Source organism: Silurus aristotelis (genome assembly GCF_946808225.1).
Source record: "Silurus aristotelis genome assembly, chromosome: 3".
Taxonomy (NCBI): Eukaryota; Metazoa; Chordata; class Actinopteri; order Siluriformes; family Siluridae; genus Silurus; species Silurus aristotelis.
Window position 1 is genome coordinate 14353399 of NC_139576.1, and position 27936 is coordinate 14381334.

General features: G+C 36.2%; 3 protein-coding genes across 3 annotated transcripts in view; 1 reads left to right on the forward strand and 2 right to left on the reverse strand.

Moving 5' to 3' along the window:
* On the reverse strand, positions 1-4965 carry pdzk1 (PDZ domain containing 1). The gene is made up of 9 exons (XM_083535865.1): positions 4890-4965; positions 3152-3365; positions 2800-3028; positions 2561-2697; positions 2268-2463; positions 1523-1719; positions 1168-1386; positions 804-1049; positions 1-674 (listed from the first exon to the last, which is right to left on the reverse strand). Exons 2-9 carry the CDS (start codon positions 3356-3358, stop codon positions 612-614), a joined length of 1494 nt encoding a protein of 497 aa, XP_083391991.1. The 5' UTR covers positions 3359-3365; positions 4890-4965; the 3' UTR covers positions 1-611.
* The window catches only part of uxs1 (UDP-glucuronate decarboxylase 1), a 204109-nt gene that overhangs the window by 136802 nt on the left and 39371 nt on the right, over positions 1-27936 (reverse strand). The window lies entirely within an intron of this gene.
* cckbrb (cholecystokinin B receptor b) lies at positions 13278-27690 on the forward strand. The gene is made up of 5 exons (XM_083535916.1): positions 13278-13745; positions 22117-22365; positions 23284-23545; positions 24754-24881; positions 25579-27690. Exons 1-5 carry the CDS (start codon positions 13598-13600, stop codon positions 26106-26108), a joined length of 1317 nt encoding a protein of 438 aa, XP_083392042.1. The 5' UTR covers positions 13278-13597; the 3' UTR covers positions 26109-27690.

Sequence of the window (27936 nt, forward strand, 5' to 3'; positions counted from 1 at the left end):
TGATTATGCAAATTTTTATTTACTAGTTAGTTCATTTTATATTACTTCACACAATATAAGCAGTAAATAGCTTATTTCTGAATATCTAGGCTCTAAATATTGACTAGGGGAACATTTTAAATGCACTGAAGTAGAGATAAACAGGTGAATAAAAGGTTAAAGGGTACAGAATGCATGCCATTTCCAGACGCATTATGGTGCAAAGAGCGTGCATTTAAATGCGAAAAACATTCGAGATTCTTACACAATGAACACACGTGTCGATGGCATGATCTAAGACAATTTGTTTGTGTCCCTTGTCCACATGAGATCTGTCTTTGTTACATTACACATATATAACAAAGCCATACACAGCTTTGGTTAGGAAATCGGACTCTTTATCAGATGCAATTCATTTTAGTATTACTGCTTCTGCTTCTTTTTGCATCGCCAGCATTAATTGTAGATTGGTAAACTCCTATAGTCTGGGAGGAGAGAGCACATGACTGCTTTCCATTTAGTTTTTTGGCAGTGCAATTACTGACTACTTATATTAAAAACTTTTAATTTATTTGTGCAACTGGATGTGCTTCCATATAAATATATAACCCAGCATCTGGAAAACACTTTTCTTAAAGCCTCTCATCTTCATCTTCTGATGAGGATGATGAGGATGATGATGAAACAGAGGGTGTCTAAAATAGAGAATTAGAGGCCATAGTCAAACACAGAGGTCAATAGTCAAATCGGAGTGTAACAGCTAGGTGGGGTTAGTATATAGTAATGGATTGGATTTACGTCTTTAGAAGTAAAATGGCGCTCACCCTTTCGCGAGGCTGAACCGGAGTTGTCTCTGTCTCCAGCAGCTTGGAAGTTATTGCAATTCCTTTAGCTTTCAGGTAATCATAGGAAGCTCTCCCTGCCACAAGGAGGACCAGCGTATCACCACTGTGGCGGATCAGATTTACAGCTTCCTCATGCGTGCTTTGCTCTATGTTCACCCCATTGACCTCCACCACAATGTCATCATCCTCTAGGCCGGCTCTGTCTGCAGCTCCGCCTTTAACTACCTGTTGACATCATATTGTGCGTGAATGTCCAGAACTCTCCGCAGTGAATATTTATGTAAACTATTTGCTGTACTAAGAATAGAATAAAGTTGAGATGTATTTCTCAGGTTCTGCCCACCTCTTTGATATACTGTCCATACACTCCTTGGATACCATTGAGGTGGAAGCCATACCCAGCAGCCCCCTTTTCCATGCGGCAAAGTTTGGGTTTATATATTTCCTCTGCAGGTTCAGGCATGGCTGCTACTGGGGTGACATAATGTTCAGGCTCAGGATTGCTTGGCTGGGGCACGGAAATTCTCATTTCCTCCCAGTAAAGCAAAGGGGAGACACCACCCTGAGGTAAAGCATTAAAACACAAGACTCCTCTTTGAATCTCTTCTCACATTTCAGTGTAGAAAAAAAAAGATTGAATTTAATTAAATCTGGAAAATAATTACTATTCAGGGTCCATATGGTTGGATAATACTCACCATTTTATATATCTTGTCTGTTTCAGCATCAACCACCAGGAGGCAGCATCGATTCCCGAGCCGACGTATTTTCTCTACCACTTGCTCATGGGTGCAGCAATTAACCTCCTCTTTATCTACAGCCACCAGCAGGTCCATCTCCTTCAGTCCCCCTTTTTCTGCAGGACTTCCACGGTCGATTTCTCCAATGAAATGACCTGAAGGACAAATACATATTGTAATCTTACCATAAATAGATGTGTGCAGTCAGACCTCCTGGACTCAAAAAAAAAAAAGAGAAAAAATTCACAGTGAAACTTAACCAGCATTAATTAGTTGTAAATAAAATGTTAACTGACCATGACTTGGGTGTGTAAAATTTAAATTGAGAGTGGACAAGGTAAAAAATTGTTTGCGATCATTGTGTATGAGTCTAAAATGTATTATTATACGAGTCTGATTACACTGTAAAACGTTTAATAATAATACACAATAAGTGGCATCCTTATCCTGAAAATGCTGATCCAGCACATTGCTGATAATCCTTGTCCCCAGGTGAGAAATGTAGCTGCACATATAGATGATGTTAGCAGCTTATGATTACACTAATGCTTATCTGTCCACTATCTTATCTGGTCACAAATGCTGTTCTTTTCTTTTAAATAAGACCATGCAACTGTGATTCATATTTAAAAAATGTACTATGATGCTGCCAGAATGTGCTTCACTCTAAGCTATTCATTTTTGCCCACTTATTCATACCTACCTGGAGTTTTAGGGTCCTCCTTTAGAAAGAAACCATAACCACTGGCTTCTCTGGTGATTTCGATGATGCGAGGCTTTAGTGGTAGGTACTTCGTTGTAGCCAGTCCAGGTCCCAGTTTGATGCGTTTATTCTTGTAGTATTTGTCTGTCTCTTCATCCACAAGTAAAAACATCACACTGTTCCCAGAAGCTTTGATCTAACAAGCAAAGCCTGATATTATTCCCTCTCTCAAGAAACCTATACACCTTAATACAGAAATATTGTAGGCATTTTTGTGTAAAAGCACTGCTTACTTTTTCCACTGCTTGATCATGTGTAGCTGTTTCAACATTTTCTCCATTGATCTCCACCAGACGATCACCTGCCTTAACCCCTGCTTTATCAGCAACGCCTCCCCCAATCACATCCATCATGAACATTTGATTTTCACCTGAGAATTCAGAAAGAACCGAGCAACCCTTCAAGCTAGTGAATTATATATGACTGGACTTGACTTCAAATGCAATGTTTTAGAGTCTACATAACTTTTCACCTTTAGTCGACTTGATTGAGAATCCAAAGCCACTGCTAGACTTCTGCAATAAGCAGAGTTTGAGTTTGGGGCTGGGTGCACAGACTCCGTTCATGCTAGGCTGACTCGGAGAAGAACAAACCTGTTGCTCTGCAAGGTTTATGCCACTGCTTTTGGCCTGCTGGTATATTTCTTCTCCAAGGACATGAAATGTTACAGTCAGTCCACTTTTCCTAACCAGATCAGCTACCTGATGGAGGTGAAAAAGCAAAGGTGCAGTGCTAGGGTCCTTGATAGCTGCTTTATAACATTTTAACCCATAACAAGTCATTATAAAACATAGATAATAGAAGATTAAATGTTTACTTCATACCTGATTGTGTTCCAGGTTGTCCACAAAGGTTCCATTGACTCTGATGATGCGATCTCCATCTTTGAGACCTGCTAATTCAGCAGGACCACCCATCTCCAAGGCCCGAACCAAATGGCCTTCTTCTCCTTCTTCAATCCTCAGGTAGAAGCCATAGCTCTGGCCTTCGTGCTTGGAAAGAACAATCACTCTGGGTTTGGGCCCAGCCATTATTCCCCTAAAAAATGTTATACAGTCACCAACCAGGCTTCAGTCTGAAGTCTGTTGTTATACCAGTACCTTCTCTATCTTATCAGATTAACACACCCATCATTCCCTACCTACTTAATTATGTTACAACATGCAGGGTTTATTATTGAGGTGTGGTGAAGTGCATTTTTATATCACTAGATATCATATTGTTAAAAGTTTACATTAAAATGAAAATAATAATGGTTTTAATAATAACTGTTAATGTGAAATAAGACAAAGTTTGCCTTTAAAATAAAACCCTATTAATCATATTCTGGCTTGCACAGTACAAATCTGAATCGATATCCTGTTTCCTATAATGCAGCTTTGTGACAGCATTCAAATAAAAATTATTAATAAAATGGATTAGTGACTATATTAATTGTATATGCCTATAAACGTAGGTATACTTTAGAGGGCAATTAGATGTACTATAATAAAATGCTATTAATGCACATTCTAAGTACCCAGCCACAAGGATAAATTGATGAATAGTAATACCATTGCAATAATAAAGAAAATGCTGAAATGTCAGAATATGACTAGGCCTTTCAGTTGTTAATTGTTAAACTGGAGGTGTTATGACAAAGTGCTCATCCTGCTGGAGCATGTGCACTTTGCCTCCACAATAAAGAACAATCATTGTGACCTTGCCAACCATGAAGTAAAAAAAAGTGTCACTATGCTTAGCTTTGTTGCTCCAAAACAGATATTTGGGAATAATAAAGCACAAAAGATTTGTATATTTTAACAAAGTGCAAAAGCCCTCCTCTAAGGTTGAATTGAATTAATTTTTTGCACTGTTTATTACAAACAGGTGCCACGAAAATGTATTATATTGCTACACAACTTCCATTTTATTAAATTCAAGTGTTTTTGCCTTTAACAAAAGCTGGAATTCCTCTTGTAAAATATTTTATTTAATAAAATATGTTCACACTTTCAGGGTTTTCAATCTGACTCATTGGAATATGTTTAACAATATATATTTGGTCCTATTTTTACAGTATCATTTGTGCATGCATAGAATATGTCATGTAGAACTGGAACATAAAGAAAAAAACATAATATTTTACCATTAGAAGAAAGTCAGGTATTACATGACAGCTCATTTATGGGTATATTTAAACTGCTTTTGTGTGAAATATGTAAATCTCTGCTGCTCCTTGAGGAATAATGTATGTTATGATTTTATTTGAAATACATAAAATACAGAAATACACCATGTTTTTCCCTGTCAAGGTATCTATGCAATTCTATGAACTTTGATTGCTATGAATACAGAGTATTTACCAGTGTAGATCAAGAGGTTGGTTTTAATACTTTATCTATTCACTAAGCTACATTTGGGAACTAGTAATGCAGTAGGAAAAAAATGGAAACAAAAATAAAAAGTCAAAAATAGCAATAATAAGAAATTCAAGTCGCATTTAAATAAGGTTACTGGTTTCATTCTATGACAAATCTAAAATGATCTGGATAAATTACAGGTTGAGTAGATGTCACTCACTTGTTCCTGTTGATGTCCCAGCTGAAAGGAGGTGCATAAATCTCATTCCCTGAGTGTTATTTAGCCACGCACAAGTATAATGGACTTTGACAGAACAAAGGTTCACTTAAATGGTAAGGTATTTAACTACTCCTTATGCCTGTGCATAAGCACAATCAACACCGCAACCTGCAGCAAAAAATGTGAGTTTATGCTGAACTTAATAGCACATGTACACACATACATAGCAAGTGCATTTTTGTTTAGTAGAATAGTAGAAGTATTCCCCACCCCCACATGATTCATTATTGGTTACAATTAACACTAAAAAGACATCACAGGATGGGAATTCTTTTCACTTGGTCAGTTTAGAGCAATGCAAGTTTCTAAAAAAGATTGTACAACAAATATTTGAATCAATGAGTGAAATAGCAACATAGTAAAATAATTCACTCAGTTTAGGTACCAGTTCATTCATTTGTTTTATTATGAGCAAGGTTGTAGTGGATTTAGAGCTTCTCATGTAAACACTGGGCATGAGATACAATCTGAGAAATACACTCCAGATGGGATGCCTGTCTCTCTCCTTGTCTGTTTCACACATACACACCGTAACAGACAGTAAACCGGAGTTGACACTGAACTCCAGATGGTGAAGCTATGAGTGAGTAACAGCACGATACACTATTTTACTAAATTCTGTGCATTTTCAAAGAATCTTTGAGCCACTTTTTATCATAAACAATCCAGTATATATTTCAAAGTATTTGCAAGAGAACTATACTTAAAAGACTACACCTGTCTGCAAAGTAAATGACTAGATGCTAGTAAATGCTGAAAACTATTTTAGGGTGAGCTCCAATCAGTGTAAACGGTACATATGCTAAATTTACATATCAGTCTACCACATTTAATCCACTTTATTTGGCTACTTTTTGGCTAGCAAATACTTGACACGTAAGTAAAAATATTAATAGCTAATTTGCATGTTGGACTGGTTTTTTTCCCATGTGGATGACAAAAAATCAGTTAATACATTTTTGTTTTATAAAATTTATTTGAAAAGCGACCATGTACAGTTTTAACAAATGTTTCTATTTAATGTATTGTACCGAATTTAGCCAATGGCTAGTTTTCATCTGCGGTCCCTTGGCAGCTAATAATAAACATAGAAACAAACACATTTTTTTTTTTTTTTTTTTTTTTTTTTTTTTTTTTTTTTTTTTTAGAGCTGTCAATCGATTTAACTATTTAATTTTGATTGTCATAAGTTTTATTTTTTTTCTGTTCTAAATGTACCTAATACCTGTACTTTAATACTCAAGACAAATATGGATGCTTTATGCAAATGTATGTTTATTATTATTTAAACCATACTTAATATAGAGCATGAAGACAAAATAGTCTTGTAAATGTTTTAAAGTAATTATGGTGTTTTAAATTATGTAAATCAGTGTACCCGTACCAGTGATTTTAGATTTAGCACTAATTATTGTTTTAAAATGTTATATTATAACTGGGTCGAAACCGACCCTAACACCACAAAGGTCATAATTTTAATAAGAGAAATGTATAATTTAGTTAAAGAGATTTTTTTTGTTTTATTTTGCTTAAATAGAGGTTCCTGACAAAGTAAAAAAAACCTTGATGCAATAAACAAATTTATCTGGTACTTCTGTGCATTTAAACCTAAAAAACGAGTCGGTGCCGACCCTAACACAAGAGGAAGGTTAAGCAGGGGGACACTGGCAGCGAAGTGTGTTACTGATGGTAGCCTTTGTTACTTTGGTCCCAGCTCTCTGCAGGTCATTCACTAGGTCCCCCCATGTGGTTCTGGGATTTTTGCTCACCGTTCTTGTGATGATTTTGACCCCACGAGGAGAGATCTTACGTGGAGCCCCAGATCGAGGGAGATTATCAGTGGTCTTGTATGTGTTCCATTTTCTAACAATTGCTCCCACAGTTGATTTCTTCACACCAAGCTGCTTACCTATTTCAGATCCAGTCTTCCCAGTCTGGTGCAAGGCTACAATTTTGTTTCTGGTGTCTTTTGACAGCTCTTTGGTCTTGGCCATAGTAGAGTTTAGAGTCTGACTGTTTGAGGTTGTGGACAGGTATCTTTTATACTGATAACGAGTTCAAACAGGTGCCATTAAAACAGGTCACAAGTTACAGGTCTGTGAGAGCCAGAAATCTTGCTTTTTTTTGTAGGTGACCAAATACTTATTTTCCACCATAATTTGCAAATAAATTCTTAAAAAATCAGACAATGTGATTTTCTGGATTTCTTTTCTTATTTTGTCTCTCATAGTTAAAGTGTACCGATGATGAAAATTGCAGGCCTCTCTCATCTTTTTAAGTGGGAGGACTTGTACAATTGGTGGCTGACTAAATACTTTTTTGCCCCACTTATATATATATATATATATATTTTATTATTATTCTGAGCTAGAAGAAATAAAGACAGGCAATAGTTTACAAAGCAGAGCTTTCTTTCTTTATTTTTGTTTTTACCCTGGCTCAGTCACCATTCAGTGCCCCTCCCTCTCTTCTCTGCTTGGTGGCGCTCTCTCTCTCCCAGAGGCTGGTGTCTCACTCCTCTTTATTGCTGGACTGAAACAGAGCGCACCGATTATTCTCATCAGTTGTTTCACATCAAGTGTTTCTTACCGCTCGTTCCGGCTCCACCATCCACTCGCTCACTGCTGGCACATACCCCCAATGCCCAACTCAGGCCAGGAAACCGTCTGTCCTGAGTTGCTAGAAATGAGAGAGAGAGAGAAAAGCTGCCTGTCCCTGGGTATACTGCCATCTGGATTTCCCTATAGAGGAGTGGCAGATGTTGGAGTGCCCGTGATACCGGTCCCATCTAGCCGAACAAGACTCAGTTGGCACCCGTGGCGGCTGCAGCACTCCTCTTTGCCTGGTTCTGCACGGGGTTTCGGCACCACTGTAACACACTTACAACTTTCGCGTTTAAAGAAAGAAAGACAGGCAAAATTTCACCAAGCCGAGCTTTCATTACTTTTGTTTTCACCCAGGCTTTTCCTTTCCAGTACTCATGCCGGGGCTCCCCCACACATTTGTGGTTCAGGACGCCTTTCCATCTTTATGTTCGTCTTTCACCAGCAACCGCCTGAGCTCAGTCACAGTTCATCTTGGTGGTTCTCTCCCCCTCCCCGAAACCGGTGTCTCTCTTCTCTTTTTTTGGTGTTGCCAGGCTGAAACAGAACGCATTCATTAGTCTCATCAGCTACAGGTGTTTCTTACCACTCATTCTATCCGGCTCCACCCTCCATTTGCTCACCGCTGACACAAATATATTGTGGAATATACTTTGCATGTTACAGTCAACAAAACACTTTTAATTAAGAACTTTCTTTCTTTCTTTTCTTTTCGGCTTCTCCCGTTAGGGGTCGCCACAGCGGATCCTCCGCACATTTGATTTGGCACATGTTTTACGCTGGATGCCCTTCCTAACGCAACCCTCCCCAATTTATCCGGGCTTGGGACCGGCACTAAGAGTGGCTGGGGATGGTTCCCTGACCGGGAATCGAACCCGGGTCGCAGCGGTGGGAGCGCTGCATCTTAACCACTAGACCACCAGGGGACCTAAAACACTTTTAATTAAGAACATGGATTTTAAATTCATTTGGGGGACCAGATTGGGTCTCTTTCTAGTCAACTCAACAACATATAATTTAGAAGGGACAATATTATTGCAAAGGTCCTAATTTAAGTAAATGAAAACATCCTAATTATTGCACTTTTAAAAGTTGATCAAACACTTTGCCCCCTAATGTTCAAATTATGCAAGGGCATTGTCAATTAAAATCTGTGTGTGTGTGTGTGTGTGTGTGTGTGTGTGTGTGTGTGTGTGTGTGTGTGTGTAGGCATTTTTATTTAGCTGGAATAATTGGAACTTCAGAATTCAGAATGATTCATGATTTTCAAGCTTTACACACACACACACACACACACACACACACACACACACACACACACACACACACACACACACACACACACACACAATGCACACTTGAGCAATAACATGCCTCAATGGCCTGGTTTTTCAATACCCTTTAATTATTAAGCAGGGGTCTGAATGTGCTGCAGTTCTCTTGAATGAGTTGTACCTGTTTACATCAAAAAAGAAAATATATAGTGAAATTGGACTGGAATTTATAAGGTAGCAGTATACTTTGTGCATTCAAAATGTTGTGTTCCTGTATGGCTTGCATCTTAATGTATTTCATGGCCTATAGGAAATTTCATTCTGATATTGTCTTAGTTATGTTAGCAGATAGGACAGATTGGTTAGATTTGTATAAATTCCCCCCCTTTTAGAAAATTTAATAGAAAATGTTTATCATAACTGATTTTTAGATAAATCCTTAAATTAAAATGGCTCTAACATACTGCTGTAAAGTATACATTATAGTTTTGTCAACTTTCATTCCTCTAAATAAAAAAAAAGTCTGAAAACTTGAGATTTCCTTAGATTGTACCTAAAATTGTATATTTGAAAAACATTAGAAAAAAAAGTCCTGTCGGCTCTGCTTAATAATCAACTGCTTATTTTACATTTATAAGATCATTTACTCATGGAAACTTGTAACTCATAATACATACAATTCAAATTTAAAACTACACTAAGATAAAGTTTATTATTCAAGGGCCCATCAATAGCTCTCCAGTCTCCTAGTCCTGGGATTTACACTGACAAGGCTCTAATCATTAACTCAGAATCTAAACCACTGAGCCTCCACTGGATCATACACACCCATCTGCTGCCCAGTAATCAGTGTTCTGCAGTGTTCCTACCATGTATGAACCATTATTATCTTTTTACTACACTGGAAACATTCTGCCCACTCTTTGTATTGGTAACATCCCCTCTGAATTCCTCTGTGGCATGTTTGCAAATATAAAGTCAGGCACAAACCTTATTGTCAGAGAATCACCAACCACACCTCCCTCTTTCACTCAGCACTCTTGTTTAGCCTCTCCCTCCTACTAATCACCTACAGCTGTCCTACTCCCACTAATCACCTACACCCATTCCCCATTTACCTATCCCCTTTATAAGGTCCCCATTTCCGCTCACTCATCATCCGATTTACAGGTTACTACCATAGATCATTCCAGACTACCTACTGCTCTGTGGCTCCGTTTTACCATAAGCACTCAGTTAAGTGTACCCTTTGCTTCATTCACTTCTCAATTTCACGTGTGTGTATTTGTGGACAATAGAGAACATTCTGTAGAGAACATTCTACGTATTCCGGCGAAGCAGCCGAGTGCAACGGCTTCCATCTACAAGTCAACTTATACATGGAAATGCAGCCTACCAAGTTCCCCACCGACCATTTCAAGGTGGCGTTTCTCATATCACTGCTAACTGGGAAGACTCTGTCATATGCGAGAGCTATCCAAGCGCCAATAGGGCCATTACCACCTCATATATACTCTTTACCAACCACTTCACGGAGGTGTTCTGCATAGCCACCGGGGACCTCACTATGGCAGACCAACTCTTCAGTCTGTGCCAAGGGTCCTCCTCCTCCTCACAGAATATAGCCTCCACTTTCGCACCCTGGCGCCCACTAGCAGCTGGAATGAAAGAACGCTTCTTAGCGCCTATGGTCAGGGGCTTATTCATGACATCAAGCTGGCCATGGCGATCTATGACGACGCGCTGTGTCTCAAGGTGTTTATCTAAAGACCATTCTCGAAGATCTCTGTGGAGTGCGAGATAATCTTTTTCAGTTTGGTCACCACCCTGCTCACCTCACTCCTGAGGGGAAAGGCCGAAACCATTGTGTGGAACCCAGAGGCCGTTGAGCTCAAAAGAAAGTGCAGTTCCACCCCTCTCCTACGACACCCAGATCCCCAGCTCCCTTTCATAGTGGAAGTGGATGCCTCCTCCACAGGCGCAGGGGCCACCTTATCCCAACAGACAGGCGCCTTTTTTTTTTTAAAGTTCTCTCCCGCAAAACAAAACTATGGCATTGGAAATCGAGAACTGTTGGCTATCAAACTGGCCCTCGAAAAGTGGCGACATTGGTTGGAAGGCGCCGCTCATCCATTCACGGTGATCACCGATCACAAGAACATCCAATAACATCCAATACATACACAAGAACATCCAATACATCCAAGATGGGCTCTATTACTCACCCGCTTTCATTACACGATCACATATCTTCCAGGCTCCAAGAATGGGAAAGCGGATGCCCTGTCCCAAATTTTTGGCCCTGACGACCCCCCGGCCCCCGAACCTATCATTCCACCTTATCTAATCCTCAGACCCATTGTGGGGGATTCAGAGGAGGAGATCTGAACGGCGATCCGTGGAGAACCGGTCCCCCCGGAATGCCCTGAGGGGACAGCTGTCTGAGATCAATCCATGAGGCCCCAGGTTCCAGCCACCCGGGGAGGAGACAGACCCTCTTAATGGTCCAATCTCACTACTGGTGGCCAGGGATGATCGGTGACGTAGCTAGATACATCCGAGGCTGCTTAGTCTGTGCCATGTCTAAAACACCACGCCACTTACCAGCGGGAAACTGGTTCCCCTACCAACCCCACAACGTCCTTGGTCCCATCTGGGTGTCGATTTCATCACGGATCTGCCTAACTCCAACGGTAATACCGGCGTCCTTGTAGCTGTGGATCGCTTCTCCAATGCCTGCAGATTGGTCCCCCTCCGAGGTCTGCCCACAGCTCTAGAGACCGTCGAGGTACTCTTTCACCACGTATTCCAGAATTTCAGTCTCCCGGAAGAAATAGTGTCAGACTGGGGTCCTCAGTTCACGTCCCACGTATGGAAAACGTTCTTCAAGCTCCTCTGTGTTACCGTCTACCTCTCATCTGGCTATCACCCACAGACTAACGGCCAGACAGAGCGGAAGATACAAGAGCATATTTGTTTATAACCTGACTGAAAATACATTTTAAGAGGACACCGAGAAAATTTTTAACTGAGAAGGGTGAACTTGAAAGTAAAAACAGTTTAAAGAAAGTAAAGATTATCTAAAAAAAATTATCATAATCTGTCTTTTAAAATGGAACACTAGATGGCAGAGCAATTGCATCCTAATCTAAAATTAAAATCATTTTGTGTATTGGTGGGAAAAGTATTGAATATGGTGGTGGTGGTGTAGTGTGTTGTTTAACTGTAAAACTGCAAAAAGCAAGTCAGCAAACCACAGGCATTTAATTTCATCACTTTGCTGTTCAAAAAATAACTACATATTTCATCTGTCACTTTTACATATATACACAATATTTGCCATACAGAAGGCACTTAGCATGTTCATACTGTCAGTCAGGATTAATAACCAACAGGTTTTTACATTTGGAATAGATAAACCTGGGTTAGTCTTAAAACAGGTAAACAGAATCTATACTTTCCCCAGGATTAAAAATTCATAATCTGACATTTCACATATTACCTTCATAAACCTCATTTGCACATTTTTGGTGTGAACAATGATTGAATAAATACAGGGTGCATCATTCACACGGTGCCGGTGTCTACACATTTGGCACTGCAATGTGCAATGCAAAAGTGGTGGTAACCATGTTTCAAAATAGGGTTTTAGAAACTTTGCATGAAAATGGTGCTAACTCCTCTTATAACTTACATTTCTGGTACTTAAAAGAGTATTGGGCAACTGTACTGGGCAACTGGGCTTAAGATAGTTTTTATTATCAGTTTATCAGTTTGCAATAAAGTTTTGGGTTTTGTAGGGTTTAAAGTTTTTTGTACACTAGTGTATAGCTAACGTTTATATTTATTGACTGTATCTATTGTTTCAGGATGATGGACCATGGACCACGGTACCCAGCACTTACTACACCATGTCCGAATCCCACATTACTAATCACTCACTCTTTGCCACCTTAACTGGCACATTTCAGTCTTAGCTTGCACCACACTCTTTGTCTCACATTTGTGTTTCATGGTGGTGGTTGTTTTCAGCAGCATCTCCAGGGTCTTGCCCAGGTTACCATGTTCATATTTTGTTGTTCTTTTGTTGTGTTATGGTTTCTTTGTATTTTTATGTTTGCATGTTAAATAGAAGGAATCCCTGTTTTTTTGTTTTTTTTTTTTTTTGCCAGATATCATACAGTGCCGGGAATGGGGAAAAAAAGTATATTTGACATCCTGCTAATAGTTTTTAATTAGTTGGGATGCTTTAAAACAAAATGTTTTAATCTGCTTTTTTGTGCTTTTCTAGCTTCCATAAAACTAACATATTTCTGCATCATAAATCGTTTCTTAATGTTCCCATTCAAGATACTTCTGCGGTTGTTCTACTTTCCTGTACTCAACGCTATCCACTCCTCAGCCAATCACATTGCGCTATGCAAATGAACATGCTAATTTTGTACCGTTTTACTCAGCATAGTCGGTAAGTCTCGATCACGCGTGTCTGCGAACTGATGCCACACTGCGGTTCCACATCTGCCGTGCACTCCACAAGATCTTTCAGCAACACAGGCAACTCAAGAATCAGCTGAACTGCAGTTAAAAAAGCTGCCGAATAATATTAATAATAATAAACAACTATTTGTTTTATTATCAGCTGAAGATAACATTGTTCATGCATAATTAATTGTTATATGATTGCATTGATAACGTATTTTTGGAGGAATTTTTTTTAACAAAAAACTTTTAAGAACACAATACACAATACACACAAAAAAAACAGGGTGCCATGGATGTAGAAAACCTAAAGGAGCTGTTGGAGTGTTTAAGCGCAGTGAACAGCACATTTTTTAACGGGAGTCTGGACCTAAACGACAGTAAGTACACCTGTGATGAAGAGCACTTTTTTCCCAAAGAGAAACCTGCACGACCTAAAGGTAAGCTCAGTGATGCACCTTATAAAGACTTTAATATATTGATTGTATAATATAATATTGTGTGTGTGTGTGTGTGTGTGTGTGTGTGTGTGTGTGTGTGTGTGTAAATATATATATATATATATATATATATATATATATATATATATATATATATATATATATATATATATATATATATATATATACATATATACACTAATTCCCTATTTAATACTAAGTAAAGAAAAACGTTTATCATCGTCCTGAACACTTGCTGGATGTTCCCGAGTTTTTCTTATAAACACAGAGCACAGGTAGAGCAGTTTAAATTATTCACAGCTTCTAAGCTTTGTGAAAGCACTGTCTCTGTGTAATGATATGTATTGAACGTCTGAAATGGCAGATGATCAGGGGCTGGCTGGATACTGGACAAATAGACCAAAACCTACGGAGTTCTTTTTCCCTTGAAGTATTCTAGTCCCGAAGCGAACTTGAAAGGACTTGATAGCAATGGATGCCTTTGTTATGACATCATAAGTGTCTCAAAAAAATATTATTTATTAGTGCTGATATGCTTTTGTGGTACTGTTTCATTAATCTAATCTTTGGATCAAATTATACATTCGAAATAATTGATAAAAAAAAGGTCTGTATTTTACCTAGGGTTATTAAGCAAACAGAAAAATGTTTCGGTGTGGTTATCAGGATTTGTTCTTTTTTCTTCTTGTCTGTTGCTGTCTTCAGAATATTTTGCACCAAGCTATATTTAGATTGTAAGACATGAAGAGGCTAATCAGAAAAGGTTCACTTATCCACACAGGTTCATGCACAACTACCCAGACAAACACACACTGAATGTTCATTTAGCAATCAGCCGACACGACAATTGATCAGAACCTGGTGTCATGAGACATGCTTATTATTGACTGCCATTTGTGCTGAAATCCACTGATTCCATACAAGACATATATAGAGATTTCCATTTCTGGGTTATTAGAATGGTGATAATAGGGAGGAAGACATTTCCAGCACTGTGATGGAAACCAGCAGGGTAGAGCAATCATTTTCTGGGGAAAAACCCACAGGTGGGTTGAATCTTGAAAACTGCTGCACTAATTTCCGGGCAACATGATTTTTCTGCCAAAAGAAAATGAACAGCTGAACATCCAGGGTTTATTCTCAACTCACATTCAGAGTTCCAGCAAACAGCTTTGGATGCACTCTGGTAAATATAAGATCAGATTTTCTGGAATAGCCATAGACTAGGTAGAAGGATTATGTTTTTTACCATATCCATAGGACTGATTTTTTAAATAATTGGTTAAATAGTAAAATCATAAACTATACAGAAATAAGTCAGAATCAGAATGTCAGTCAGAACAAAAAGGTGAGAAAATCATTACCAGGTGCAGTTATGGGGAAGGTTGGGGAAGGTTTGGATAAAGAAGCATATCGACAAGCATTTTGTACTCCATAAGATTGCTCTATGCAGGTCTATGATGCAGTCATATGGGCAGTCAGGGAGAAGTGAAAATGCTTAGATTTGTTGAAAATCTTTTAATACTCTTTAATAACAGGAAATAATTCTGGACATATGGTTTATCATAATTTTACATTTTGTTAATTTTCATATATTATGTTATTTACAGTATACTATATTTATACTATTAGTATATATATATATATATATATATAAATACTATATATAATATATTTATTATATATACAGTGTATATACATTTTAAGATATAAATGCTGCAAAAAATGGTCATGTGAAAATTGCACTTATACCAATATAATAGTGCCATTGTTTGGCAACCAGTAGCAATTGTGTTGAATGTGAAAGAGTTACCTAAAGTTCTTAGGGTTTATTGAGCATTACTCCAATGGAAAGAGCTACAGGGACATAGCAAAGACTTCACACATCCCTGTGAATATAAATGGTTTAATAAGTGGAAAGGTCATAGAATCATATATAATTGTGTGCCTTGCAAGACTGATCATAAGGAATGTAAGAGAGAAGCTAGCAGTCAATCAGAAACAGTTGTAGGATGACCTGGGAACAGCAGAACAATATTTACACAGAGAACAATAAGCTATAAATGATGTAAAAGTCATGTGCTAAAAAAGAAATCAGCAGTTGGTAGCATCCAACTGCTGCATCCAACGGCTGCTTTACTGTAAAAGGCACTGGGACATTACACTATATTGAAAGAAACATGAATGGTGCATCCAAGACATATTAGAAAGAAATTTAATCTGATCAGCCAGGTAACTGAATCTGGGGAGAAAATGTTTTGACATGATGATAGCCCCACACCCAACAACGCACACCCAAAGATTTCAAGAAGTCGAATTTTTTTAAAATGTTCTTTTTGTGACTTCCACCAGTGGGATCCTTAAAACCTTAAAGAATTAAAGACAATTTGACAACAAGAACTGGCCTGAATTGAATGACAGTGCTGCAAAAAGATAATTAGTTTTTAATTATCAACAGCATTAAAACACATATTTCTAATATTGGAAAGTTGTATTCTCAGAATGCTTTTTGTTTTTACATATTAATTAGAACTGGATATATCAAATGGAAAATAACACCTGAGTGCTTTTAGATTTTAATTTGAATCAAAAAATTGTTGAATGCTTCACAATGGAAAATAAGACATCACTCAATAAAATAAGGCAGTCTACATTATTGTAACGTTTAATGTCTTAAACCTGACAACAATCAGTGTGGAGCTTTGCCATGGTCAGACACACAGCTGCTGTGGAGAATAAGGGTTTAGTGGAACCAGGGGGAAGAACATTAAGGGAAAACAAATGGGTGCAGTTAAGCTTGCTGATCAAATGGCCTGGATATAATGCAGTAATGGAGAACTGTGTTTCAGAATGCTGGTAATGAAATACACAGAACATCCTCTGAGCAATGTGCTTTCAAAAAGCAGGTAAGTCAAATAATAACATTGGTTACATGCTGAAAGTGAAAACGTTGGAAGTGAATCCAAAGGGCTAGGTACGAATTTCTGATTAGCTGCCAGGCTAATTACTTAGTTACAGGTCATACAGTTTTCTTTATATATATATATATATATATATATATATATATATATATATATATATATATATATATATATATATATATATATATATATATATATATATATATATATATATAAAATGGTGAAAGACTGAACATAAAAGGGATTTTCAGTTAACATGACCATGGTTATGAATGTTTGATAGAGTCCCATTTTTTTCTGTCATAAACATTCTCTTGTCAGAAAGTCTCTGTTTCTCTGTTTTATTTTTTTGTCTCTCGCACACTTGCACACACACACACACACACACACACACACACACACACACACACACACACACACACACACACACACACACACACACACACACACACACACACACACCCCTAAATGTTTGAAAAAAGCTAAGAACCTAAATGTACCTAACCATATAACCACAGCTCACAATGGGTTTAATTAAAGCTGTAATGGCTAAATGTACTGTTTAGTTTTTTTTGTTTTATCATAGTGAAGTGTTTTTCCAATCATGCCATGACTGGTGTATTATGCCAGCGCTTTTAGATCATGGGACTGTAAGCACACTCATTTTTGTTTCAGAGTCACAAACAATATAAATCTATATATAAATATCTTAAGATAATTGTATTTGTTGTTACAGTCTACTATGAATGCTTAATAACTTGTTTAAACAGCACCTAGTTGTATTAAAAAGAGATACAATGATTTACTTGATTACATGTTAATGTCAAAAATTTGCATGGAAGCTACATATGGCGTTGTAATAATCTCATTATTTGTCATTGTGTCAGATGGCTTTTTTGCATGAGCATTTGTCAACACATTGCCAAACCACACAAACAAAAGCCATTATGGATTTCTATAGGCTCCTTGTTAATTACTGCTATGTAAAAAAGATTTTCAAGTAGATATTTTATACAACCGTCTTGTATTTTTTTTTTATTTGTATTTGTAACATGCTTAGAATTTAGGAAAATGTATATATTGAGAAAGTCCTCATTGGCTAATTATGAGACATCATCATGGCACAATATATATTATTGAAGTACAACAACAGAACCATTTTAACATTATATGAGTTTGAAAATAAAATACACAAAACAATGAAACCTCAATATATACATTTCCCTAAATTCTGAGTATGTTACACAATGGTAAACAGGCTTTATTTTTTCCATACGTCAACAGATTTGATTGCGCTTTGAATCAGTGAAAAGATATATACCAATAATTTCTACAGAATAAAGAGATGTTCTTATGTTTTAAATGTACACCAGAAAATGGAATAATGCTGAAATAGCTCTATATGGACAGCGTAATAATACATGAGATTATTGTGGATGGTACCACATGCTAAAATGGCTTTAGAGTGCAATTAATATGTTTTTTTAGAATGGTCTTGTGCTACAATTGCTGTAAACAGTTTTTGCTCTCAAGTCTCCACCAGTGAACAATAAATAATTAGATCAAAATAGAATAAATGCTAAAATTATAATCAAAATAAATGACATGATCAAACCATTATAAATGAATATCTGGTGTCACCCAGATGATCATCCCTCTGAATCGGGTTCCTTGTCAAGCTTTTTTGGTCAAGGCCACCAAAAGCATTGGAATACTCATTAAGACTAAACAAATAGAAATAACTTAATTAATTACAATGTTTTATTCTCAAGCTAATAATTTCTGCCTCATGTCAATGTCCATTGTGAAAAGTGCTATACAAATAAAATGTAATTGAATAATACTTTATGTAAATACCATTTAGTACAATGAGCACCATAATTCAAAGTCTGGGGCAGTTGAATATTCGCATCCCTCCCATCAAATGACATCAACATCAACGTCTTCTGATGCTTCTAGATGCAGTAAAATAACTGAGTGTGGATAAAACAATCATTGCAAACATACTAAATCCAAATCAGTGATTATAAATTATTGACCATCTCAATCTCTACCGAAAATTCTCTTAAAAGCCAAGAATAAAAACAAGGAATATTCTATATGGGAGAATATATAAGATTAACAGGTTTAAATACTAATAAAAAAATACAGTTGCAAGTGTTTTTAATTTTTAATTTTTTTTATTTAATCTATTTATATTCACTTATATTAACCAGCAGTTGTCTGCATATTTAACAGTCATAGCAGAGGGTTGCATGCATACAAATATTTTAATAGGGTACATTTATTCACTCGTGCTGCTATCATGTCTGTATTTTATTAAAATATGGCTAATTACTTTAATTACATATTAAACATTTAACCACCCTGTGGACACCAACTAACAAGATTCTCCTGTAAGCATTGCAGTGCTTTGTTCTTCTTTCATTGGATTGATTTTGAAGTAATTATAAATGTTAACCAAAGGGAGTTTGTAGACGACAGGCGTTATGCAAATAAGCACAATGACCACGTAGGTTGATCTGAATTATTATGATAGTGTCATGAGAGAATATATCCCAGATAATGAGTTTATTTAGGTATCTCATAATTACATAATTATAATTATAATTACATATGTGATTGCTTCCATGTGTAAACAAAAATGCAAAGGTTAAATATTTATGTACTAACTCATACTTCTTTACATACTCGAGAGGGTTGTCATGTTAACTTTTTCCCAAGGCAATGTAAAAAGACTGCAAATTGTGATTTCAACTCAGTTTTATAACCGCAGTACAGTTGTTCTTGAACTTAATTAAAAACTAAAATTTCCTTAACTAAACATTATTTACAAATACTCTGCCTGTTTTTGTACTTTGTAATCATTTACAAATTATGTTATGTTCATGTCTGTGTTGCTGACTTGGTATTATTTCAGAGGAGAGAAAGCAGATGGTACACGTGTGAGTGTTTAAAATCTGAAATTACTCTCCATATTACTGGTATTAACTTAGAGAGGCAATGCAGGTTTTTTGGATCAAAAAATAATCCTTATTGATCTCAAGAGCGTAAAGATAATATGTTCAGGGAGCCTCCTGAGCAAAAGAACTGAATTTGAAATGCTATAGTTCAATAAGAAGAAGCATAGGCTATCTATCTCTTTATTTCCTTAAAGCTGCAACTAAATTATATAGCTTGAAATTCCTATATGTACCTGTCAAAGCTGAAAACCTGCCCACATATTTTTTGGATGATAAAAGTAACAGAAGCAAAACGAATCTGAACAGAAAGAGTTAGATTTCAATTTAACATTTTATTTTTGGAAGTCAAGAGTTTTGTAGCCCTTCACTTCCATTAATCATTCTGCAAGAAAATTAAATGTACAACCAAAACTATTGTGTAGAATGTTGGTTAGTTAAACAAGTATTTAACTATAGTTATTTACTTTGATTCAAAATTAACAAAGGAACATTTTCTTAAACACTACTTTGCTTTTAATACAGCCTGTACATTTAATATATATATATATATATATATATATATATATATATATATATATATATATATATATATATATATATATATATATATATATATATATATATATATATATTGTAAATAACAGCAAAAGGACATAATTATAAATAAACAAGTGCTAAACATAGGGATCTGGAATAAGATCTCAAAGCAAAGTCACAGAGTAAATATTTTTTTTAGAAGAACATTGTTCTTGTCATAATTGTTGTCAGTATGGGTATTCTGACTTAAAGAGAAAAATGCTGAAACCTCATAATATTAAGTTGTTCTTAATAAGACACAAGATAATTTATTATATCTGTTACAAATTAATTAATTAAATGCATTAGATTGAATTGTTTTTACCCAAACCCTTGCATACTGTATGATAGCAATGCACACCAGTTACTAAAAAATATTCCAGCTGTACATACATATGGGGAAATACAATACTAAAGCAATAACCCCAGACTGAGTCATTTTTAAGCAGATGCATCAAAGAATGTCTGTTGAATCTATCATGAATTAATTGCAATAATTCAATTAGGAATATTCAAGACAGACTCAGTCATATCCCCTAATCCCTCCCACTAACTGATTAATGCAGCCTTGGCAGATACATAGTTATAAGGAATATTGCTATAAACAATGTTGCCATTGATTAAAGCATGGAGAAACTAAAATTAAATAGACTAGGCACACATTTTACAATCAAAGTACAGTTTACACAAAAGCTTATTTCCAATTAGAATATAGTAATAATAATTAAAATACTAATATTACTATATAATGAATTGTTCAACTCTAATAGTGGAAATTCATTTTCAGTGCAATTATTAATTATTAAATCTTAGCCATTCCATCGTATTTCTTGATAAGGGACCACTCTCTATAAATATAACTCATTATCTTATATTAATCTTTCTTCAGTCTTGCAAAATACAGTTTTTGCGTTTATTCCTTTTAAATATTTATCCTCAGCTTGACACTGCTAAAACCTTATGTTTAGCATCATGTCTTTTGGTATCTTGTCTAAGTAATTTAGAGTAGTAGCTCCTCCCACACCTACTAATTAGCAGTTGCAGTTTCTCATACATCAAAGCTAATTACACTGGGATTAACAAGTGGAGGGGAAATTAATCATTATGCCACTCGCTATGTTGCCTAAGCTTTAATTAAGCAGTACTTTGTATACAGAGAAAAAAAAAATCCCTGAAATGCAATATAAAATTGTCAATAACATTACATCTTTTGGTTACACCATATATTGTGGTGGTTAAAGGCTCAGGTGTGAAACAATCTGCTTAAATAATATTTGCACCATTTGACAGAACAAAAGCAATGTAAAAATGTCAATATAATATCTTGCAAATGAGTGTGAGTGTATGCATACATAAAAGACTAATGTTATAAAAATTATAATAATGAAAATACTAACACTTAAAGCTTAACAGATTTCTTATGAAATGTGTATTTTATTTCCATTTGATCATAGGGAAATTTCTATCTTGTATTAGGTGACACGTCAAAACCAAACAGAAAAGGGATTTATTTGTATTTTTAAGCAAAGGTATTCATTGACTTAAATATATCATGACTCACTTTTAAATTGTGTAAGTGCTGCTATGCTATAATGCACAAGGATATGATTTGATGATGTTTATATGATAGCATCAGGCTATTTCTCAACAGAACACCGTGTCCTGGGAGCTGAAAGCTTCTGGCTTTAACCTGCCTTTATTGATTTTAAAATGATGTTCAGGAAGTAGAAAGTCCTGCATGAAGGAGGAACATAATGTAAAAAAAACAACATTAATCACCTTTAAGAATAGAGCATTTGTTGGCATCCATGTAATTTTTTTTTGTTACTCAGTATGGGTACCTGGTCAATTTGCAAACTTACAGTAATATTGCCATTTCATCTATTTCAGAAATGGATTCGGTGCGGATACTGCTGTACTCTCTGATATTCCTGCTCAGTGTTTTTGGCAACCTGCTCATCATTGTGGTTTTGGTGGTGAATAAGCGAATGCGGACAGTCACCAACTCCTTCCTCCTCTCTCTGGCTGTCAGTGACCTGATGATGGCTGTGTTTTGCATGCCCTTCACATTTATCCCGAATCTACTGGAGGACTTTATTTTTGGTGGTGCCATGTGCAAGATTGTGGCCTATCTAATGGGTAGATATTCTGATTTTCACAGTCACTCAGATATTAAAAAAAGCAACCATAAAGAAATATGCAAAGATTAGTTTTGTAAGCATGTCCTTAGCAGTACAAATCATTATAGATTTATTTATTTTAAAAAATTCCATATCAATTAAAAACAAAGATATACATTTAGAAACAGTCAGGAAAAACAATTACATTACATGCTGAATTCATTTTGAAGCATTTTGAAGAAACCCATCCCATTAATACATTCCTGGTGGGTCTTTTATAATTCAAAATAAAATGAATAAGGGATTTAATTAGTTGGTATCTGTCCAACTTATATCTTTGTATGCTCAGAGATGTACACAGCATATTTCATTCTCTCTCTCTCTCTCTCTCTCTCTCTCTCTCTCTCTCTCTCTCTCTCTCTCTCTCTCTCTCTCTCTCTCTCTCACACACACACACACACACACACACACACACACACACACACACACACACTTTATTTTTCAGTGAAAGGACAGGAAAAGGAATCTATAAAACAGATTAATGTGGTCAGGTGCAAAGGGTAGATCTGAGTACAAGCCTCTAGGGTAACTGCTCTGTAAATCAGAGCATATTGAAAGAATTGTAAAATAGTGATAGCATTGCATGTGAAATGTCTGCCTTAGTGTCTTGACTCTTTCAATTCCTCAGGCTAATCTGCTCATTAAATTCTATGTAAATGCTAATGCTCATAAAATGCTAAACTAAATGACAGACATGACCTAATTAGACTAATTTAACAATTATTTGATATTAAACTACATGCGATCTAATGTGTCAGTGTGATTGTGTGCTAGTGTGAATTAGTCCTCAGTGAATCCAACATCCAAGTATCCCCAAGGCCATGCAAATGATGTGCTTTCTTTCCAAAATGTTAATCTGCATGCTGTCTCCACACAGGAATTTCCGTTAGCATATCCACCTTCAGTCTTGTGGCCATTGCGATCGAGAGATACAGTGCGATCTGTAATCCTCTGAAGTCCCGGGCCTGGCAAACACGTTCCCATGCATACAAGGTCATAGCAATGACTTGGGCTCTGTCCTTCCTCATCATGACCCCATACCCAATCTTCTCTTCACTTGTTAGCTACCCCAAAACCAACAACATCACCATACGCATGTGCCGCCATGATTGGCCCAAGGACCAGGTTAAGCAGGCTTGGTGAGTCATTTCAGGACTTCAATGCATTTCATTAAAACAAATGAAATACTTTGCATGATATTCAAGAATGATTAGAGTTGATCATAAATTTTGCAATAAAATCTGAATTTAGAAAGGAATCATTAACAGTAAATCACTTGGAAGGGAGAAAGTCATTAAAATCAGGCTTTCCAGAAATCTCATAGTTGAAATTTGAAATAGTTTTAGTAACATTAGTCAAAATTTGAAAATATGAATCAAAATTTAATTAGTGTCTAGCAGTGTTTAACAACATATAATTTATTTTAATCAATCCCTGAGCCTGTCCCTATTTTCCAGACACTGTAAACAAAGAACTTAGTACCCATCTTGTCTTGCACATTTCAACAAGTGTTAGCGTCCGTCCGTCCGTCCATGTTTAAAATACTTAACAATTTAGTTAACTAAAGAATAAATTAACCATAAAGGATCTGAGGCCATGCAGTGTATTTCCGTATTTTGTACTTCAGCTTGCTCCATATGTTTTCAATGTCATTTAGGGCTGGATCCAAATGTTTTAGTGTTCTGCAAGTTTTATATGTGTGCCTCTTTCACTGAAAATAGACCAGACAATTCTTGGCAGAAGATGATAGGGCTTTAGGCTTTCATCAGAAAGAGGTTTTTCTCCAAAATATTCCAAGACCTGACATATTGACACATATATGAATACAGTATCCAGGACCATGAGCAAAACACCATTTGCAGAATTGTATTATTGTGTGTGTGTGTGTGTGTGTGTGTGTGTGTGTGTGTGTGTGTGTGTGTGTGTGTTACTGTTACCCCCCCCCCCCAGATTTAGATTTTTAGTTGTAAATATTTGTATCCCTTTGTTTGTTAATTTTCAAAAGATACAGAAAAATGCAAGTGAAACTAAACATAATTCATCCATTGTTTCCACCATATAGTTCACTGCCATTCTGAAATGTGCTGAGATAGTGGAGTATATAGTGTCTCTAAGGCATTATAGCATTCGCTGTATATTTCTCAGCAGAGAATTGAGAATGTAACCCAAACTTACATTGGGGTATAAAAAAATGTCTATAAATAGTCATTTATCATCAAGATTCTTCTGCATTTTTGGTTGAATAAAAGTTTAACAAGAGAATTCAAGTTCACATTTTAGATATAATTGTTAATAGATACACCAATGGTACACCATGGTTTATATTCTTTCCTCTTTCCTCCTCCAGGTATATCCTGTTGCTGTTGATTCTTTTCATTATACCTGGAGTAGTGATGATCATTGCTTATGGACTCATCTCTCGGGAGCTCTACTGTGGAATGCAGTTCGAGCTAGAGCAGAAGAAAAGCCACAGTGGTAAGGACATTTTTGAAAACAAAAACATTTTTGAAAATCAGCTTTGAAAAGCTTTTTAAACACTATTTAGACTTGTGGTACATTTTACCCAGTGTACTGCACAGATAAATTTGGTCACACATACTGTATGGAAATGGGCATGTTTAAAATTGAAGTATTACAGTAGTAAGTATTAAAGTATTACACTTTCTTTTTATAACTTTTGTCCTTTAATATTATTTAACTGTGGAACCATTAGCAGCTGCTATTATGATTAGATTGTGTTTGCTGTAAATTAGTTAAATCAGTTGAGTTCAGTTGAAGTTATAAATAAACCCCTATTTCCTTCAGACTCATTTAGTCTATCTTCTAAAATTGCTGAACCATAGCCTGGCTTAATTATTAGTGCTCAATTGGCAATCACTCTAAGTGGATTCCCTGAATGAAGTTTTCTTGACATATTTATTGGTAGTACTTCTTGAGTATGGATGGGACTTTTGGATTTGGATTATCCGCGGTTATTATGAACTTTGTGAATCTTCTATTTGAGTCACTAAAAGCACAAAATAACTTGCTGTGCTACACTGAAACCTTATAACTTGCTTTTTGGTACAGAAAAATAGTGCCTGAATTACAAAGATGATCTTTACTATTGATTCCTTGTAGTCAGCTGTATGTTTTGCAAAACAAGATATAATGCCTTAGTGTTTCCTCCCAGAAACGAGGAATGGTGCAAGTGCTACCTTCTCATCTGGCATTGATCATGGTGATGGCTGCTACATTCAGGTACTGACCCAACCCAACTCCATGGAGATGTCTACCGTCAGTCTGGCTACCTCTGCGAAGGTGGACCGTCCTCGTAGCAACACCTCTGCGACCAAGCTCTTGGCCAAAAGACATGTGATCCGCATGCTGATTGTCATTGTGACCATGTTCTTCATCTGCTGGATGCCCCTGTATTCTGTTAATACCTGGAAGGCCTTTCATCCACCTTCTGCCCAAAGAGTTCTCTCAGGAGCCCCAATCTCATTTATTCACCTTCTCTCCTACACTTCAGCCTGTGTCAATCCCATCATCTACTGCTTCATGAACAAGCGCTTCCGCAAAGCTCTGATAACCACCTTCTCCTACTGCTGCAGATCATGCCACCCACGGAGCATCAATGAGGGAGATGATGATGCCACTGCCACTGGGGCATCTGTGTCTAAGTTTAACTACACCACCATCAGCACTATGGGGCCATGCTAATTTCCAAAAGAAGAGAGGGATGCTTTGAGCTTACATTGATACTTAAGATGGATGGAGACAAGACTTCGGTGGATGATCCTGTGATTGGACTAAAGATGGACTTGGATTATCGAGAAATGTTTTGCGTCAAGAAGAATATACCTAGTTTTGATTTTGCAGTGATTGACATTGGACTGCGTTGTGAAGTAAATTCTGTAGTATTACAGTTTTTCTTAGTTGCTTTGGAGCATTTCTCAGATCAGAAATTAAATTCTCAAAACTACTTGTTCAACCTTCACATCATTTAGTCATTTGTGCTCATTATAAAAACATTACTTGTTGCTTTGATCAAATTGTGAATGCTTTTGTACATTTATTTATTTGATTGTGTAGAATTGTCTGATGTTTCCTACATTATCCGTTGTTTATGTTTATGTTGATCAAAATATATTATACTGGTTTCACCTGAATAGTTTTAACCCCCAAAACATCTCCGTATCGGTTCCTTGTATTAGTCATTGGATGCAAAATGTTTAAACCAGTTGTCATCATCTGTCACTTAAAATTTCTATTAATTATTTTTTAATTTAAACTTATAAAAACAAACAAACACTTGAGTACAGTAAAAGTGTGAATCCTGTCTGGTCTTTTGCAATCAATATAAATAAAATATGCAATCAAATAAATGAATTTGGGCTGCTGAAATTCATAGAAGTAAAATATTTTGCATTTTCAGTCAATGTGATCCAAACCATAGTATATATCAAGAAATCCAATCTATCTGACAACATGACTAAACATTTTGATGATTTTGTTTGTGAACAATGACAAAGGGACTTTTCATTCTGATGGGAATGAGATGTTCATTGAAACAAATACTTACTTTAGAGAGAAGAACTGAGGATTATGAGAAAAGCACAGGCTTTTGCAAGAAATCCAATGTTTTGTGTTGCTTGTACAAATTGTTTTGACAATGCACTTCCTGGTTTGCAAATATTAAGGATGATTCGAGAAATGCTCCAAAGCAGCTGAGAAAAACTGTAATGGTAATATCAGCATGCTATTTGGTCTCTTCCTGTTGTTTTGTAATTTGTGATTGTCTATTCTATGGGATATGTATAGTATGATTATCGTTACATGCATTTGAATATGCTTACAATAATTGTGCTGTGTGCTGGTATCGCTTTCAGCTGTGTTTTGTATTTTTATGCAGTCAGTGGGAAATATAACTGATTATGAATTCCACCAAATATACAGATATGTAACAAACTCTAGACAGGTGTGTTGCCTGGTAGAATTAAGCAATTACTGACCTGCCATGTTTTTTGGCAAGTATTTAAACATGCTCAGCAGGCCCAGATGGCCTTGATATTTTCATTAAGATCTAAAAGTGGAGGTAAAAAATGTAAAGTGACTTTGAAAATAGGTTCATTATTGGGGCTCAGAGGGCTTAAAAGCAACAGTAAGTAAAATAACTTAGATTGTAGGAAACATCATTGTATACAATATATATAGAATATTACAGATATATACTTGATAAATATGTGACTTATGGTTATTGTCAGTTGTGAAATAAAAAAGTAAATATAAACATTACAGAACAGCTTCAGTTGTAAGTGACCCTTTTTCTCTGTACTACTGACATTTTGAAAAAGATAATACATAACATTATGCTATCTTGTAATTGCCAGTGACCTTGTGTTGTGGATTTCTGGGTCAGGATGACTTTATGATGCATAAAAGCCCACAGGAGGATTTATGGTTGCTTTTGTGTGTATGTTCATTCAGATGTTGCATATCTGTACATTCAGTTCACTATTGCAAGTTATTAAATACAGCACAGCACAGT

Excerpts from the sequence above, each read along its gene's own strand:
- cckbrb (XM_083535916.1), top strand. The coding sequence starts at position 13,598 with ATGGATGTAGAAAACCTAAAGGAGCTGTTGGAGTGTTTAAGCGCAGTG. Across the intron at positions 13,746-22,116 it reads GAAACCTGCACGACCTAAAG|AAATGGATTCGGTGCGGATA; the intron begins GTAAGCTCAGTG and ends CATCTATTTCAG. Across the intron at positions 23,546-24,753 it reads GACCAGGTTAAGCAGGCTTG|GTATATCCTGTTGCTGTTGA; the intron begins GTGAGTCATTTC and ends TTCCTCCTCCAG.
- pdzk1 (XM_083535865.1), bottom strand. The coding sequence starts at position 3,358 with ATGGCTGGGCCCAAACCCAGAGTGATTGTTCTTTCCAAGCACGAAGGC. Across the intron at positions 3,029-3,151 it reads ACAACCTGGAACACAATCAG|GTAGCTGATCTGGTTAGGAA; the intron begins GTATGAAGTAAA and ends CACCTCCATCAG. Across the intron at positions 1,050-1,167 it reads ATGGACAGTATATCAAAGAG|GTAGTTAAAGGCGGAGCTGC; the intron begins GTGGGCAGAACC and ends TGATGTCAACAG.